This window comes from Heteronotia binoei, chromosome 1 (assembly GCF_032191835.1).
Source record: "Heteronotia binoei isolate CCM8104 ecotype False Entrance Well chromosome 1, APGP_CSIRO_Hbin_v1, whole genome shotgun sequence".
Lineage (NCBI taxonomy): Eukaryota > Metazoa > Chordata > Lepidosauria > Squamata > Gekkonidae > Heteronotia > Heteronotia binoei.
Window position 1 is genome coordinate 188247204 of NC_083223.1, and position 14409 is coordinate 188261612.

Consider the following 14409-nt stretch of genomic DNA (forward strand, 5'->3'; position numbering starts at 1 on the left):
GGTAGCTCTCCAGATGTTTTTTGCCTACAACTCCCATCAGCCCCAGCCAGCATCGCCAATGTCTGGGACTGATGGGAGTTGTAGGCAAAAAACATCTGGAGAGCTATCGTTGGCCACCCCTGGGATAAACATATGGAGCAGAGGTCCATCAGTGGCTATTAGCCACAGTCTATTGATGTGAACTTGTGGATCTTCTGACAAAAATCTGTAATCTTTCATTGAAATCTGCCTCCGTTCCTGAGGACTGGAAGGTAGCAAATGTCACCCCCATCTTTAAAAAGGGTTCCAGAGGAGATCCGGGAAATTACAGGCCAGTCAGTCTGACTTCAATACCGGGAAAGTTGGTAGAAAGCATTATCAAGGACAGAATGAGTAGGCACATTGATGAACACGGGTTATTGAGCAAGACTCAGCATGGGTTCTGTAAGGGACGATTTTGCCTCACTAACCTGTTACATTTCTTTGAGGGGGTGAACAAACATGTGGACAAAGGAGACCTGATAGATGTTGTTTATCTTGACTTTCAGAAAGCTTTTGATAAAGTTCCCCATCAAAGGCTCCTTAGAAAGCTTGAGAGTCATGGAGTAAAAGGACAGGTCCTCTTGTGGATCAGAAACTGGTTGAGTAATAGGAAGCAGAGAGTGAGTATAAATGGGCAGTCTTCGCAGTGGAGGACAGTAAGCAGTGGGGTGCCGCAGGGCTCGGTACTGGGTCCCATGCTCTTTAACTTGTTCATAAATGATATAGAGTTGGGAGTGAGCAGTGGAGTGGCCAAGTTTGCAGATGACACTAAATTGTTCAGGGTAGTGAGAACCAGAGAGGATTGTGAGGAACTCCAAAGGGACCTGTTAAGGCTGGGTGAGTGGGCGTCAACGTGGCAGATGCAGTTCATTGTGGCCAAGTGCGAAGTAATGCACTTTGGGGCCAAGAATCCCAGCTACAAATACAAGTTGATGGGGTGTGAACTGGCAGAGACTGACCAAGAGAAAGATCTTGGGGTCGTGGTAGATAACTCACTGAAAATGTCAAGACAGTGTGTGTTTGCAATAAAAAAGGCCAACGCCATGCTGGGAATTATTAGGAAGGGAATTGAAAACAAATCAGCCAGTATCATAATGCCCCTGTATAAATCGATGGTGCAGTCTCATTTGGAGTACTTTGTGCAGTTCTGGTCGCCGCACCTCAAAAAGGATATTATGGCATTGGAGAAAGTCCAGAAAAGGGCAACTAGAATGATTAAAGGCCTGGAACACTTTCCAGGTTTGCATGAAGTGCAGATTATGTGTCCAGAATCTGTGTAGAACATCAGGCATGGTGTGGTATTTTGTGCATTGTTTTTATCTGATTTCTATAAAGGATTTATTAAAGTTGTTTTTAACCTGTCTTTATCACTGAGATTCAAGGCAGATAATACAGTGTATGTCAAAGCACTCAGCAGAATGATGCTAAATTGTTCAGGGTGGTGTGAACCAGAGAGTATTGTGAGGCACTCCAAAGGGACCTGTTGAGGCTGGACCAACATGGCAAATGAGGTTCAATATAGTCAAGTGCAAAGGTAATGCACATTGGGGCCAAAACCCCTAACTATAAATACACACGGATGGGGTCTGAACTGGTGGAGACTGACCAAGAGAGAGATCGTGGGGTCATGGTAGATAACTCACTCAAAATGTCAAGACAGTGTGCGACTACAATAAAAAAGGCCAGTGCTATGCTGGGAATTATTAGGAAGGGAATTAAAAACAAATCAGCCAGTATCATAATGCCCCGATGTAAATTGATGGTGCGGCCTCATTTGGAGTACTTGTACAATTCTGGACATGCACCTGAAAAAAGATATAGCATTAGAAAAAGTGCAGAAAAGGGCAACTAGAATGATTAAAGGGTTGGAGTACTTTCCCTATGAAGAAAGGTTGAAACGTTTGGGACTCTTTAGCTTGGAAAAATGTCAACTGAGGGGTGACATGATAGAGGTTTACAAGATTATGCATGGGATGGAGAAAGTAGAGAAAGAGGTACCTTTCTCCCTTTTTCACAATACATGAACTCATGGGCATTCGATGAAATTGCTGAGCAGACAGGTTAAAACGGATAAAAGGAAGTACTTCTTCACCCAAAGGGTGATTAACATGTGGAATTCACTGCCACAGGTGGTGGCGGCCACAAGCATGGGCACCTTCAAGAGGGGTTTAGATAAAAATATGGATCAGAGGTCCATCAGTGGCTATTAGCCACAGTGTGTGTGTATAATTTTTTTGCCACTGTGTGACACAGAGTGTTGGACTAGATGGGCCATTGGCCTGATCCAACGTGGCTTCTCTTATGTTCTTACGATGGAACTCTTTATCTGGGACAGTGATGCTCTTTATTCTTGGTGCTTGGGGGGCCACAGTGGGAGGATTCCTGGAGTTCTGACCTCACTTCCTGATGGCACTTGGGTTTTGGTCACTGTTTTACAAATGATGGACTGGGTGAGTTGTTGGCCTGATCCAGTATGGCCTCTGTTGTGTTTAATTGGTTTGTCCGTGATATTTTGTACTAATGGGCAGAATGGGAATAATATGCATGCTCTGCCTAGCTTCTGATAATAACTAAGCTGCAGCCTTCTGCACCAGCTGGAGTACCAAGTTGACTTTGAAGGGAGATCTATGTAGAGTGCATTACAGTAGTCCAGTCTTGATATTGCTGTGGAATGGATCCAGGTGGCCAGATTGGCCAAGTCAGTATGGGGGACATCTGGGCTAAAAGTTGAAAGAGCATTTTTTGCACCTGCGTTAACATAACATGACTACAGTTATGTTTGATCAAATATAACTCGTAGATTTTCCATAGAGTCAGCAAGGGTCAGCTGAACCCACTGAAGGTGAGAAGCTCAGTGTTCAAGATCTCTGCCTTCCCAATATTTCCTCTGTTGTCCAGGGTGGGAGTGGTCATTTGTTCTATTATTTGTTCACCAAAATACGCAGATTAATTGTTGCATCATCTGAAAAGTGAACGATGAGGTACCAAAATGTATTTTTACATATTTTAAGAAGAATTACAGATTTATACCCCGCCCTTCTCTCTGAATCAGAGACTCAGAGCGGCTTACAATCTCTCATATCTTCTCCCCCCACAACAGAAACCCTGTGAGGTGGGTGGGGCTGAGAGGGCTCTCACAGCAGCTGCCCTTTCAAGGACAACCTCTGAAATAGCTATGGCTAACCCAGAGGCCATTCCAGCAGGTGCAAGTGGAGGAGTGGGGAATGAAGCCCGGTTCTCCCACATAAGAGTTTGCACACTTAACCACTGCACCAAACTAGCTCTCTTACACAGAAGCTAAGCAAGGTTGACTCTAGCAAGTACTTGGGAGACCTCCTTGAAATACCAGGAGTTGAGAGGCAGGGGCAGGCTTTATTCAGCCACCTCCCTGAATATCCTCCAGGCCCCCAGAAGGGGTCAGTCACTGGAAGTCGTCATGACTTCCAGGTGCACACACATGCATTCACATGTGCACGTACGCACACAAATACAAACAAAATGAAACACCTTAGTTCTCTGTATAGTCAATTAATTGTTCGAATCATATAAGATGTTTGATCATAGAGTAAGTGTATAGTTCCTGAAATCTTCTCTGGGTCTCTCCTTAATTAAAGATTTAAAACATTATTTGACACCACCCCCCATTAAAGATGTAACATCTAGTGTGGTTAATGTTTTATTTTTGTTAAGGTCTCAGAGTAGAATAAACAAGAGGAAGGCCATATGGGTTTTGCTACAGTTCTTATGAGTTCAAATGCAGAAAGCACACAGGAAGGTTTACTGGTTTTTGACATTTTCAATGAATGTTTAATGGAAGGAGTAATCAGTCGAGCTAGGCTTAATATCCTGATTTAATAAAGAATTTGCAAAACTCTTTACTGGAAGACAGAACCGACAAGCTTGCATGTCTCTTAGCAGCTTGTGGCATCCTAGGGAGATCTGGTGTACACCTCCACTGTAATTAGTACAGTATGTATGGTTAGGCATGTAGCAACTTCACTGGAGCAGCTAAGGACTTGTATGTCAGACAGCTGTTTAAAAGTTAATTTTATTTTTTCATTCAGGCATTTGTAGTCTACCTTTCTTTAGTCAATGACTCAAAGTAGTCTATAAATGTTTGAAATAATATATAAAATAAGCTGACCTGTAATTAAGATTGGTCACTGTTTTTGATGTATTCACTTTAGCCATAACAGTGACTACGTTTGTAGACAGATATTTGTTCATTAACACTGTCGCCAGGGTAATTCAGTTCATTTGTGCACTGGCCTTCAGTTTCCTAGGGCAGTAATCTAACCAAATCATCTAGTTCGCTTCTCCGTCTTCGGTTGGAAAATGTGTGAATTTTAGCAAAGTAGTCATGTATTTTAACACGGTATTTTCCTTGCAGTTTTGCTTCTATGGAGAATAGCTTATTTATTTCCATTATTCCTTTTCCTACCAGCTTTTGTATTTTATTTATACCGTTCTAGACATATGTCCACCTCACTTTCTGCCCTGCAGAATGAGTGAATATGTAGGAATAAAGGGAATTAAAAAAAAAATAGCCTGCATGGCTGAACTTGCAGGTGGAACACCAGCTTGCGCTTAGCATTTATTTTGCATGTAGTAAATATCACTTTTTCATCTCTTTCCTCCTCAAAGCTCAGGCTGGCATACATGGTTCTCCCATCCATTTTATCCTAGCAATTTTAAGTAGGAATAGGCTAGTCTAAGAGAGGCACAGGTTGTCCAGCAGAGCTCTGGCAAATCTGGGATTGAACAGATCTTATCCATCACTCTACCCACTGCAGCACACTGTGTCTCTTCTAAATAAAGGTTTATCCCACTATAAAGCATTAACTGAGCTCTGGGGTCAATATTTAAAAGTATTTACACAAACTGTTATAATGGAGTTCAAAGGTGTCCCCTAGGTTTCCCAAAGAACTGACTACAGCGTCTTACAAAGGAAACTAGTCTTACATGTTTCATCACTTGGCCCCAGAATTCAAACTGCAACAATCCCTGAAGCCATGTTTGCAGACCTCCTGCTGTTTCTTCCTCCCAGACTCCACCAGGAAATAAATGGCCTTTGTAAACATTAAGTCTTCACTAGTTACATAAGCCTTGTGTGTGTTCTTTCTGTGTCCTCTATGGAAACTTTGTTTCAGTGTCTTGTCTACATCCTGGAGTTGATCAGTTATTGCAAAACATGGAAGGCCATCAAACTGGAATGTGTATTCATATAAGGTTGTCTTTTTTAATTAGGTGAAGACTCCCATAGTCAACTCTGAAGCCAAAATGCTAATACCTGGAATTCCTGGGCATAGTGCAGCTATCAGATCTTCATCTTGCAGAGAGAAAGTTGAAAATAAAAGGAAGCCGGGTGGCAAAGAGGTAAATCGGTGTTTTGCTTTTGTGTAATAGCGCATCCCTTTTTATATCCTTTATCATCTATTTACTGTGCTTTAGACCACAGGTAAACAACCTTTTTTGACTGACTGTCAAAAAAAAATCTGAATTATCCACCTGTGAAGAATTAAGCATGCTGTTAAAAACACTGGACATGGGGAAGAGAATTTCTCAAGATCAATAGTTATTTATTACTTCTATTTATTATAATAATTTTTGGTCTTTTCTTTTTTGTACATTTTCAGAAAGCAATATCTAGCTTCAGTTTTTATATATATTTGCTTCTGGATGTGTATTTATTTATAATAGTATTATTGACCACCGATGAAGGCCCTTGTGGTGGAAATTTCGTATGGTCCTATTGATCATTTGATATTTTCATCAGCTGTATGTGAAATCATCAGTTCTCTGTGTAAAATGATTATAGCTTATGTAAAGCTTATATTGATGTTCTGTGATCTTCAGACCATTTGCTTTTTTGTTGACTAAACAGTCAACAACTTCTATGGTGAGTAAATTGCCCCAGTGAGACCACAAAGTGTGTGCTTCCAAACTGCTCTTTTTGGCTGCTGTGTGAGTCTGTGTGTGTGTGTGAGAGAGAGAGAGAGAGAGAGAGAGAGAGTGGAAGTGCTGGGGGCTGAGGAAATGGATTCAGGGGAAATGCACTGCTGTATTTTTATTTATTTCAGGGAATGGGAAGGTTTCCTGACTCCACTCTCAAAGTCTCCTGGCCCCACTTACAAAGTCCCCACGTATTTTCTGATTTAGGCTTGGTAACCCTACCTAGAGTATTGTGTTCCGTTTTGGGCACCATAATTTACGAAGGATATAGTCAAGCTGGAACGTGTATAGAGGAGGGCAATGAAGATGGTGAAGGGTCTGGAGAGGAAAAATTGAAGGAGCTGGGTATGTTTAGTCTGGAGAGGAGATGACTGAAAGGTGATACGATCACCATCTTCAGGTACTTGGTGTGGAGTTGTTTTTGGTTGCCCTGGAAGGTCAGTCCAGAACCATTGGGTTGAAATTAAATCACGAGAGTTTCCAGCTAAACATTAGGAAGAACTTCCTGACAGAGTGATTTCTCAGTGGAACAGGCTTCCTCTGGAGGTTGTGGGTTCTCCTTCTTTGGAGGTTTTTAAACAAGGGCTAGATGGCCATCTGGCAGCAATGCTGATTCTGTGAATTAGGCCGATCATGAGAAGAATGGCAGAAAGGGTTGCATCAGTACTTAGTTCTTGTGGCCTTTCTTACACATCTGAGGAAATGCTGGTCACCACTTTGAAGTCAGGCAGCAATTTTTCTCCAGACCAGTCTGGCCAGGGATCCTGGAAGTTTTTTGCAATGCTCTGGGTGTGGAGCAGGCGTCAGAGCTGTTTAACAGTGGAATCACCTACCGAGGGAGGTGGTGAGCTCCCCCTCCCTGGCAGTCTTTAAGCAGCAGCTGTTCATACACTTGTCAGGGATGCTCTAAGCTGATCTTGCATTGAACAGTGGGTTGGACTAGGTGGCCTGTATGGCCCCTTCCACCTCTGTGATTCTATTTTTCTGTGCTCATACTGGTGTCAAACCATATGTTTTTGGGGTCAATAAAACCAAATATACTGTTCCTTTTTGTTGTAAAATAAAATAAAATATTATTCTTTAAAGTTTGTAATATCTGGGAGGAAGGTTAAATCCAAACCTGTTGTTTTTAATATTTGTAATATTGAGATAAAATGCAGCTGGAGAATTGTTAAGGCAACGGCTCCTAAAGGTACGGAACATTACTTATTCTGCTGTCCTAAATAACAGTTACGAACAAAATGTTAGAGTGCTTGTTCAGTATTTATCTTGCATATATATATGTTGGGTTCCAAAGAAAATTTGAAAGTCCTAGTGCTCTGAAACACACACAATAAAATTTTCTGTACGTACATATATATGTCCGTGTGTATATATTTATATTTGCAGGGGTATATGGTGGTACCAGGATTATAATGGGCTTGTACAGTTCTTTGTTTATAACTGACACTTTAATGTTCTCTAGAAGACTAGTCAATATAGGCTGCTTCCAGAGGGAATGTAAAAACACACCACAGCAGTAAGCCATGTGGCAGCAGGTGAGAACAGCATCCACACACTCTTGTTCTTGTATTACTCATTGCTGTTCCTCCGTGCCTGTGCAGAAGTAATTATGTTAGGCTCCTCCATAGTTCAGGACCATTCCTTTTCCATAACAGTACATACTTTCTCAGCATGGGAATGGGGAAAAAGCCCTTCAAGGAGTTAAAAGGTGAAGAATGATACACAATAACTAGCTGAGCTGTGCCATTCTGAAAACTTCTTAGCCCCACCCTCTTCAGCCACATGATGGCTGTTGAGTGGGGTCTCCAGACAGATACTTCATTCACAGCCATCCCATAGGTCCTCCTTTCAACTAGAGAAAAACGATTTTGGATTAAAAGTGATCATACATGGAACATAAATTTTAGGGCTTCCTACATTCTATGTGGGGACCCCCTCCCCCAGAAGCAGCCATAGAGGACTTAAAAATCACTAAAGGATGAATGCATTGGTGGCCACCACACCATGTTTCCATTTGCACCGGTGGTGTTAACTTATGTAGCAGTGCCTGTGTATATGGGCTTTACATAGGCAAAATTAGGTCCTGCCCCCAAGAATCATATCCCATAGTAGCATCCATCACAAATTGCAGAGTTGTCAGGGCTTCAGAAAACAAGAAATTTTGGAGCTCTGTTCTCTATGTACTGTGCTTAACCACCTCACTTGTCAGAAATGAAGAAAATTCCTCCTCACATGGAGCATGATGTAGTTCCATGAAATAGAGCGTATCCGTCGGTTTTAAGCTAGAAGGCTTCTAGTTTCACAAGCAAAGTCAAGAGAAAAGTCTATAGCAGAAGCAAACCAGTTTAGTGTATCCATCCAGTTATAGCTTAGTACTTTAAAAGTACTGCATCAAAAAGTACTTTTAAAAGTTGATTATGTGAGGACATAGCCCTTTGTGTCACCTCTTAATAATGGTGTTTTTTCCCCCTTGTATAGGAGAGCATTGAAGACCGCCTTGGTGCAATGGATATTGATGTGATGAAAATAAAATCGCCATCAGGAGGCCTTCCACAGACTGACAATTTTGCAGTGCTCTTAGTTCAGGGTTTGGAAAGCAGTGATCCTCAGATCTTAAATGTAAGAATCTCTTGGGAGATGGGCATGAACGTCTGATGAGGCCTAATAACTTGAAAGCAGGCATGTGGGGCTGTACATGAATGTGTGTGGCATTCTGGGTTCGCTTCAAGGTGCTGGTTTTAACCTTTAATGCCCTGTATGGCCTGGGGCCCTGCTTACCTTCGAGACCGCCTTTCCCCATATGTACCCCAGCGGGCACTATGCTCAGGCTCTCAAAATCTTTTAACAATCCCTGAGCCAAAAGAAGTGCGGTTGGCCAAGGCTTTTTCTGTGGCGGCTCTCACATGGTGGAATGCCCTCCCAGAAGAAATCAGAGCTCTGCGGGACCTGGTACAGTTCCACAGGGCCTGCAAGACCGAACTCTTTCAGCTTGCATTTAACACCTGAGGCAGGCAACTGCTACATAGCTCTGAGAGCCCGACCGGCACTATGATAATAACAACTGAGCTCCAACACAACAGCAGTAATAATGTCAGCAATATGTGAACACCAAAGCAATAATAGCAGCAATGGTAAATGAATCTTGGATGATCAGTTTATAGTTTTGTAAATTGTTATATTGTTGTTTTATTATATTGTCTTGTTTTTAAACTGAATTGTTTTAAAATGTTGCTAGCTGGCCTGAGCCTGCAAAGGGGAGGGCAGGATACAAATCTGATTAAATAAATAAATAAATACATAACCTAAGGAGAACTTGGTTTGAATTGCATCAGTGCTTAGTTCTCAGGGTTGCCTCAGTGCTTCATTATTGTGTTGCCTTCTTACATGCCCAGTGAGATGCTTTTCGCCACTTTGGGGGCAGGCAGCATTTTTTCTCCAGGGCAATTTTGCCAGGGATCCTGGAGAATTTTCTTTTTTTTGCCATCTTCTAGACTTGGAGCAGGAGTCACTTGCTGGGGGGTGGGGAGGTATTTGTGAATTTCCAGCATTGTGGTTTGATTAGATGACCCAGGAGGCCACCGCCAACTCTATAATTCTATGGATTCTTTACAAAAATGAGAAGCATAAACAATTCACAAGCAAATATGAAGAACAGTGATTAAATTTTGTATGGTTCTCTTCACAGTAATGTGGTTCCAAAACCTATATGCAGCTAATAATCAGAAGTAAAATATTTTTCACAGTGCTACACTGTGAGTGTGTATGTTTGAGAGAGAGAGAATGAGAAATATACACTTGGTAAGTTTCAAGGCTTGGTAGAGATTTGAACTCAGGACCACTCAGCTGAAGTCTGAGAGTCTACATATATAGAGCATATATTTTAAATACCCGGTATGTTATATTGGGTCTTTGTGTTTTCGCCTTTTGGGTGTCAAGCTTAACTTGTTAAGTTTTGGGTTGAATTTTTTTTCTTCAACAGAAGGTGCTTCAAGTCAAGAAGGAAGTGGTAATAAAGAAAACTGTAGCCAGAATACCGGTACATGCTGTCATTCCACTGTTGCATGAGGTAAGCTCTCATGTAGCTAATGTAATATCAAAATCCAGATAAATCCACAGCCTTTTCCATGTTAAGGTGAAAGCAAACTTTAAGAGAGATGGTTAATGAAACATGAGTAGTTTATATACCACAAGACAGCCATATCTTGTCCTGAGAAAACTGATGTGACACCAAGATCCAGTTTGTATATCCTGGGAATTAGTATTTTTAATTCTCAACATGATCCTATCTGTGGGCACTTAAATCTGGAGACTGGAGCCATGAACAGGCATGTCTTTCTGTAAATCTGAAAAAAGCCAAAAAAAACCCTCCCCCCCCCCGGTTTGCAAAATAATCTGAAATGTGTGTATATGTGTGTGTGTGTAACAAAATTTCCTCAGCAGCCACTGCTAGGCAACCTCAGTGTCATTGCCAGCCTTGGTTTCTGTCAGTACAAGGCTGAGGGGAGGACCCTTTCCATGGACGTTTTGACTTTTGAGGGAGGACTCATTGAGACCAGGCCTGACAGCAACCTCCTGAATAAGGACTTGCTACCATCCAACTTGCATGATTCAGCCAGGCCTGGCTGGTTGCTGTTCAGCAGGAGCTACCTCACGATAACCAGTGTGGTAAAGGGGTCAGGGTTTCAGATCAGTATCTGGGAGATCTAGCTTTGAATTCCCACTCTGCTGTTGAAGCTCACTGGGTGACTTTGGGCCAATCAAGACACTCAGCCTAACCTACCCCTTTGTGGTGACAGGTGAAATATAAATGAATTAAAGAAATAACTAACCATAGCTGAAGGGGGAGGGCAGATAAAAAGTAGGTTGGTGAGTGAGTGAGAAGGAAGCAGGAAATGGATAAGCTATGGGTACTACCAGATAGGAAAGCAGAAATAGTGTGGGAGGAGGATATGAGGGAAATGAGATGCCCCCACATGTCCTTGCATATTCCCTACTTGAGATTTCTGTTATACTCTGGCTAAAGTAGAGTAACCAGCAGAAGCCCTGGTTCATAAAAAATCGTTTTGAAACATTCGAATGCTTAACAATTTATGTATGTGAGCATTGCTGGGGAAAAAACCTGATTGTATTAGTCTGATAACATCTCGGTGCTCTTTTCTCTTTAATTCTTCTCCCCCCCCCCCAGCTGACAAAAAGATTGCAAGGTCACCCATACAGGTAAGCAAAAATGCCCTGAATCTGAAATAGCTTGCATTTAACAACAACAGCTTTTATTAGCATAATAACATAAACGATCAATCTTACATTTAAAAAGTAATACTTTTCTTCTGTTGCATTTAAAAAGGAAGACTTCTGTTGCTGTACACTGTAATAAACAGTGCTGCTCTTGTCCAGCTTTAGACTTCTTTAGAAGTGTTGTTAATTTTAAGTATGACTAGTTCTGCTTGAATGTGATAATCATGGGACCTGTATGGTGATGATGGTGATAATCATGGGACCTGAATGGAGAAAAGAAACATGGAATGGAGGTTGTAATAAGGAAGGAAATCAGCTGAGATTGAGTGGAAAAGCTGGTGGGATCCATCCCCAACTATACTATCTTGTTACCTGCAGTATTATCCTATATTGTAAACTGGGGTGCGGTAGCTGAGTGGTGGTCTTTAGTTATATCTTTAAATAAGGCCAATACCTGTCTTGTCCAACTTCAAGTGGAGAACTTTGCCATAACTTGGAAACTTGCCTAGTTGATCTGTGAAAAGACCCTGGAAAACCAAGGCCAGTCAGAGGAGACAGTACTGGGCTAGGTGCGCCACTGATCACTCTATATCAAGGGTGGCCAAACTTCCTTAATGTAAGAGCCACGTAGAATCATTGTATATTTATTTTATCACTGAATGTGGAATTTTAATACTCATTAATTTAATTGTTTGTGGGATTTTATGTTGTGAGCCGCCCTGAGCCTGCTTCGGCAGGGAGGGTAGAATAGAAATCAAATTAAATAAATAAATATAATAATCAGATGTTTGAGAGCCGCAAGATATGAAATCAGGTATTTGAGAACAGGGAAGGAGGGAGGAAATAGATGGGGGAGAGTGGAGGAGAGGTGGAAAGAAAGCAACTTTAAATGCCTTCTGCAAGCTTGCCAACAGGGAAGTGGGGGCTTTGAGAGCCGCACAATATGTGTGAAAGAGCAACATGTAGCACCTGAACCACAGTTTGGCCACCCCTGCTCTGTTAAGCAACTTTTGGAAGATATAAGATGTGGGAGTGATCCTGTTACTTCACCTCCTCCAATTTGAAAACCCTACCTTGCAGATCACAAATGTTGTATAATGAATACTGTTGACTTGTGATGGTTATTTGTGTATTCTTGTGTAACTTGGGTTTATCATTTATTTATTTAATTTAATTTAATCATCTTTAGGTATGAAGTATTTTTACCTTTGTATAACCCTGAGTTTCCCTTTATTGTATTTTTCCAGTGCCTCACAAATGGTTCGATGGCTGAAGTCTGTTTTAACTACACATGCATCTTACCTTTCAACAGTAAGCACATTGCTCGCTGATGACCAGATCTGTTAAAAGTTGTACTTGATAATTAAATATTCAAACTAAATTAATTGCAAAGTAGATGTCTTTTTGAGATCCTGTCTCCATATTTGATGTGTACTGGTTCTAAGTATGACCTGTAGGCTGAATATTGTCTCTCCACCCAGTGTAATGCTTTTGCTTTTAATGGCTGAATATATGATTTATTTTTTCAAGCTTTAGGTGTTCATATTCAGTGTATCTGACTTGTTTGCCAGGAGGGAAAAATTTGTGCAGTAGTACAATGGATTTTTTGCATGAACAATTGTTTCACAACTTGAGTTGGTTTCTTAGGGCCAGCCACATGCCATGCACAGTCAGTAATAACATGACAAAGTGAAGGAGAAAGAGCAGGGAGGATGCTATAGAATGTAGCAAACTCTGCTATTGACTTGCCATGAATGTTTGAATATCCGTTATGTGCTTTTACTGTAATGGAGTTGTTCTGATCAGCAGCCATGCAAGCTTTACCTCAGCTATTTTTCCAGAAGCTAAGAATGTCATGCAGTGCTGATCAGGAGGCTTGGTTTACAGTACAGCATACTTTAAAATGAGGATCACAAGGGGGTGGGAAGATCTGAGCAAATGAGTAGTGCAGCATGTATATACTGGATGTCACAAAAGGGTAAACTGAAAAGGGAAGTGAGGAAAGCTGTGAACTTAAAAGAGGTATGCAGTAACAATACATTAAGTCTGAAAATTGTTCCCATGTTCATGTATATCCCAGTTTTTCCCACTGGGCAATGAAAGTGGCTTATAAAATTCTCTCTTCCTCCATTTTATCCTCTTAGCAACAACCCTGTAATGTAAGTTAGGCTACGAGTGTTTGAGTGGCTTAAGATCACCTAGCAAGTTTTCATGGCAGAGTGGGGATTCAGACCTGGCTCTCCCAGATCCTAATCAGACCCACTTCTAAATCTTTCTGGTTCTTATTAAGAGACCAAGCAAATTATGTGACTGATGTGACAATTTTTTCCCTTTCTAGTTGCCCAATCTGGTCCCCCAGCTGGGAACGCTATATCAGTTGATGGAGAGCAGAGTGAAGACTTTGCAGAAACTCTCTCGCCTACATGGGAAACTCTATCTTCTTATCACACAGGTGTGTCGATGCTGGTAGCGTGGTGGTGTATAGGAAGGATATAGCTTATGATTATATATGTTTACAGTGAGGCACACTATCAAAATTGGGGAAGTTTGAGAAGTCTGTCAGATGTTCCAGAATTAAGAATGTGATGTAATATGGGCACTATAAAACAAAAAAACAACTCTGCCTTTTTATCAAATGGATTTTCCAGAAGAGTCAAGACGATTGCTGTTTAAAATAGTTACTCCTGGAGTTCTTCAATTTAACCTCAGAATATGAAAATACTGTTTCAGTTCTGGAGCATGTCACCCTTTACTGAGCATAGCCTCTGGTTCATGAAGAAGCAGTTTTTGTCTGCAACAGTGTTCATGCAATCTCATCAATTCAGTATCCCAAACTGAACACATAAATCTATACTGAATCATTTCATTAGTCCATCAGAGTCTGTTATTATGTACTCATACAGGCAGTGGATCTTCAGGGTCTCAGGCAAAGGTCTTTGACATCATCTCCTACCTGATCTGCTTGGCTGGAGATGCTGGGGTTTGAACCTGGGACCTTCTGCATGCAAAGTAGATGCTTAACCACTGAGCCACAATCCTTCCCTTTTCTATATAGTATTCAAGATCAGTGATGCTGCTGATTTCCAGTGTATTAAAATTAATTTGCCTGATTTCACATTTGAAGTGAAATATATAAGCTACCAATAACATGAGTTCATAGACTGTAGCAAGCAACATTACATTTACAAATATTAGGAT

General features: G+C 41.2%; 1 protein-coding gene across 1 annotated transcript in view; it reads left to right on the forward strand.

Moving 5' to 3' along the window:
- WDR43 (WD repeat domain 43) overlaps positions 1 to 14409 on the forward strand; it is a 47344-nt gene that overhangs the window by 24687 nt on the left and 8248 nt on the right. Inside the window, exons 10-15 of the mRNA XM_060245305.1 lie at positions 5269 to 5397; positions 8455 to 8595; positions 9956 to 10042; positions 11162 to 11193; positions 12459 to 12522; positions 13550 to 13663. Coding sequence (XP_060101288.1) covers positions 5269 to 5397; positions 8455 to 8595; positions 9956 to 10042; positions 11162 to 11193; positions 12459 to 12522; positions 13550 to 13663 — 567 coding nt within the window. The remainder of the gene's footprint in view (positions 1 to 5268; positions 5398 to 8454; positions 8596 to 9955; positions 10043 to 11161; positions 11194 to 12458; positions 12523 to 13549; positions 13664 to 14409) is intronic.